General features: G+C 49.0%; 1 protein-coding gene across 1 annotated transcript in view; it reads right to left on the bottom strand.

The window, feature by feature from the left end:
- Positions 1-76: 76 nt before the first annotated feature.
- Positions 77-2911, bottom strand: part of PPTG_24809 (hypothetical protein) — a gene marked incomplete at both ends in the record, with an annotated part of 7083 nt that continues 4248 nt past the window's right edge. The window contains 2 exons of the mRNA XM_008918608.1: positions 77-144; positions 227-2903. Coding sequence (XP_008916856.1) covers positions 77-144; positions 227-2903 — 2745 coding nt within the window. The remainder of the gene's footprint in view (positions 145-226; positions 2904-2911) is intronic.

Here is a 2911-nt window from a genome sequence, read left to right on the forward strand (position 1 = left end):
GTTCCAGGAGGTGGAGAAATAACACTTGGCGGTGTGTCGGTAGATGCAGTAACTGCTACCATTGGATATTTTTTCTTCAGCCAGCGTTCGTAGTACGGACGATATCCGAGGTTCTTCGGATCGACCCAAACCATTCCACAACGGCTAATGGTAGCAGGTGAAGCGTATTGTAGATCGAAAGTCTCACAGATCATACAACAGTGAGTTTGAAGTCGGATACGCTCACCATTGGGTAGAGTAAGCAGCTTGTTGTCGTCCATGACGCTGTTCATATTCTCCACCCAGACAGCGTCGACGTCTCCGTCGTAGATAAGCCAGCGTTTTTCGTTCTCTTTTCCAGCAGGAAGAGGCTGGTTGAGTTCACGGAAGAGCTTAGAGAGTACACCGTCTGTCCAGTCACGCGTGACTGGGTCCATCGTGCCGTACAGCTCTGCAATAGGCTGAGCTTTAGGATTAAGCACGAAGATCTTGACTTGTTCGTCTAGCGCAGTCTTGGATGCAGCTGCGAGTGTATTCAGTACCAACGTTTTACCACCTCCCGTAGGTCCAACGATCATAGTCGTGTGACGCACCAGCATGGTCTCGTACATCTGAATGATCTTATCGATCTGTTCGTTGTACACAGTGACGTTGGTTGTGTTGTATTCGCCAGCGATAAGCTCTGCTTCAATAGCGTCCTTCAACGCTGCGTAACCCACACGAGGGCAGTCTAAACCAGGGAAGAGATCGTTGATAAGTCCGTGGAATAGAGGTACGTCTTCGAATACAAACTTGGGCATGTTGCTATCACGTAGCGCACGCATGAGTACCAGGTCTTCGTTCATATCGCTATACTCTCGTTTTAACGATCCAGCCATCACCAACACACTCTTCAGCGCTCGTAACCCGAAATCGTAATGATACTGCTTGGAAAGTTGCTCTCGTGAGAGTTTATAAAGCACCGTCATCTTCTTTGCAAGTGATACAGCGTGCTCAAAGCCTTCAGAGAAGAGCATGATCTGGCAAATCTGCAACAAGTCGGGGACGATCATAGTAACAGGACGGAAGAGAGCCTTGAGGTTGTCTGGAAGTTCGGTACGTCCAGCATAGCCAGGATTCATGGTGATGAAGAAGCCACACGTAGCGAACCCTGCCGTGCGATGGATAGCAATCTCGGTACCAAAACCGATATCAACGGTGGGTTTGTCGTAATTGAGAGCGTTCTGGATCGCTCGGAGCTGAGCAGAGACAACAGAAAGCACCTCGATATTAATACGGTTGAACTCATCGAAGCAGCCCCAAGCTCCCACTTGAACTAGCCCGGAGAAGATGCTACCCATCGCTTTATAGTCCAGACCTTCGCCACAGTTGATAACATAACACGGTAACGCTAACGACTTGGCCAGATCCTTCACCGTCTCGGTCTTTCCAGTACCCGCTGGACCAGCAGGAGATCCTCCAAGCTTAAACGTTAGAGCTTGCGTTAGAGTCATGTAACAACGATCTGTAAGCGGAGTGATCACAAGTCGCCCATTAAGTCCCATGTACTCGTAGCCGTAGCGGAAGTTGCCCGTGCATTGACTGATAACCACGTCGTCCACATCTTTTCGCCAGTAAAATCGCAGTTGAGACTCCCACGCGAACTCCTTCTCGTTGAGAATACTATCGCGTACGAACGAGTCGACGATATCTCGAGCATGTACGTCGATGATCAGCAACGTATTGACTTTCTTGCGTGTGAGTTTGTCTAGTGGTTCACGCACACGTCTTACAAGACTATTGAGTTGCTCTGTTAGTCGCCCTTCCAGTCCTTTCATGGCGTATTTGTCACCACTTTTAACACGATGAAACACGTCTTCAACCTCCCAAGTCCACCAAATTTGGCTGCCCACCAGCGACACCATACCCAGAACCTCTTCAAGCCACTTGGTACGATCCATGTGAGCGTATTGGAACACTCCTTCCTTCGCGATACGCTGCAATGTGACGCGCATCTCGTCTTCCACTCCAGTCATCCACGACTCCACGGGGCCTTCAACGGCCAACAGTGTGCGGAATTGAAATCCTTCTCCTTCAGCACTCTCCATCGCACCGACATTCTTGTTGTTGCGTACAAAGCCCAGTAATTTAACGTTATCAAAGAGTTTCAGCATGTGAACTTGAATCGAAGTCGGGTCTGAAGAGCCTAGAACACTGAGTAACTCGTCATCTGAGATGAAGAAGAACCGTGGAAAAGAATTGCGCTTCGTGTCGAGATAATCACTCAGAGACTTTTGACACTTGTCTAGTCGTTCAGAAAGAGAATGTAGTGTCTCCACCCGGTTCTCAGCAGTGCAGGCTTCCACTGCGTTGGCGTTCTTGTATGTAGCGCCCATGATGGTCTTCCACGCTTTATCAATAGCATCGAATTTCTTCGCTTCTTCTGGTAACTGCTGTCGAATATCCTCTGCGCCAACGAAGATGCTCTCGAGATACATCCACTTGCGCTGTACAACGAACCAGATATCCAAACACTCATTCACGACTCCGAGACGCTTTTCCCACTTGCGAACACGCTCGGCAAAGCTCGCGATGAAGCGTGAACCAGACATTGTCTGGAGGTTGAGCATGTGGTCTTCTAGCGTGATTTTGAGCTCGTCAGCGGCTCGGAGCACCCAGCCGCGATCAGTGCCGTTCTTTTTGTACTTGACGAGCTCTAATACTGCTTTAGACCACGAGTCTTCGATCTTGATAATCTCCTGCTCGATCTTTTGCTCTTGCATCGCTGCATTCACGATCTCACCGATTTCATTCGAGAAGCGATGCAACTTCATGGCAAAGAGGTTTCCAAGGGTAAAAGTCTTCAAGTTCATATCGAAACGCACCTGTGTGACTGCCATAAGTTCCTCCCAGTGTCGAGGCTTCACAGCTTCGTTTTTAAGACTCTGGATCA

This window comes from Phytophthora parasitica, assembly GCF_000247585.1.
Source record: "Phytophthora parasitica INRA-310 unplaced genomic scaffold supercont2.242, whole genome shotgun sequence".
NCBI lineage: Eukaryota > Oomycota > Peronosporomycetes > Peronosporales > Peronosporaceae > Phytophthora > Phytophthora nicotianae.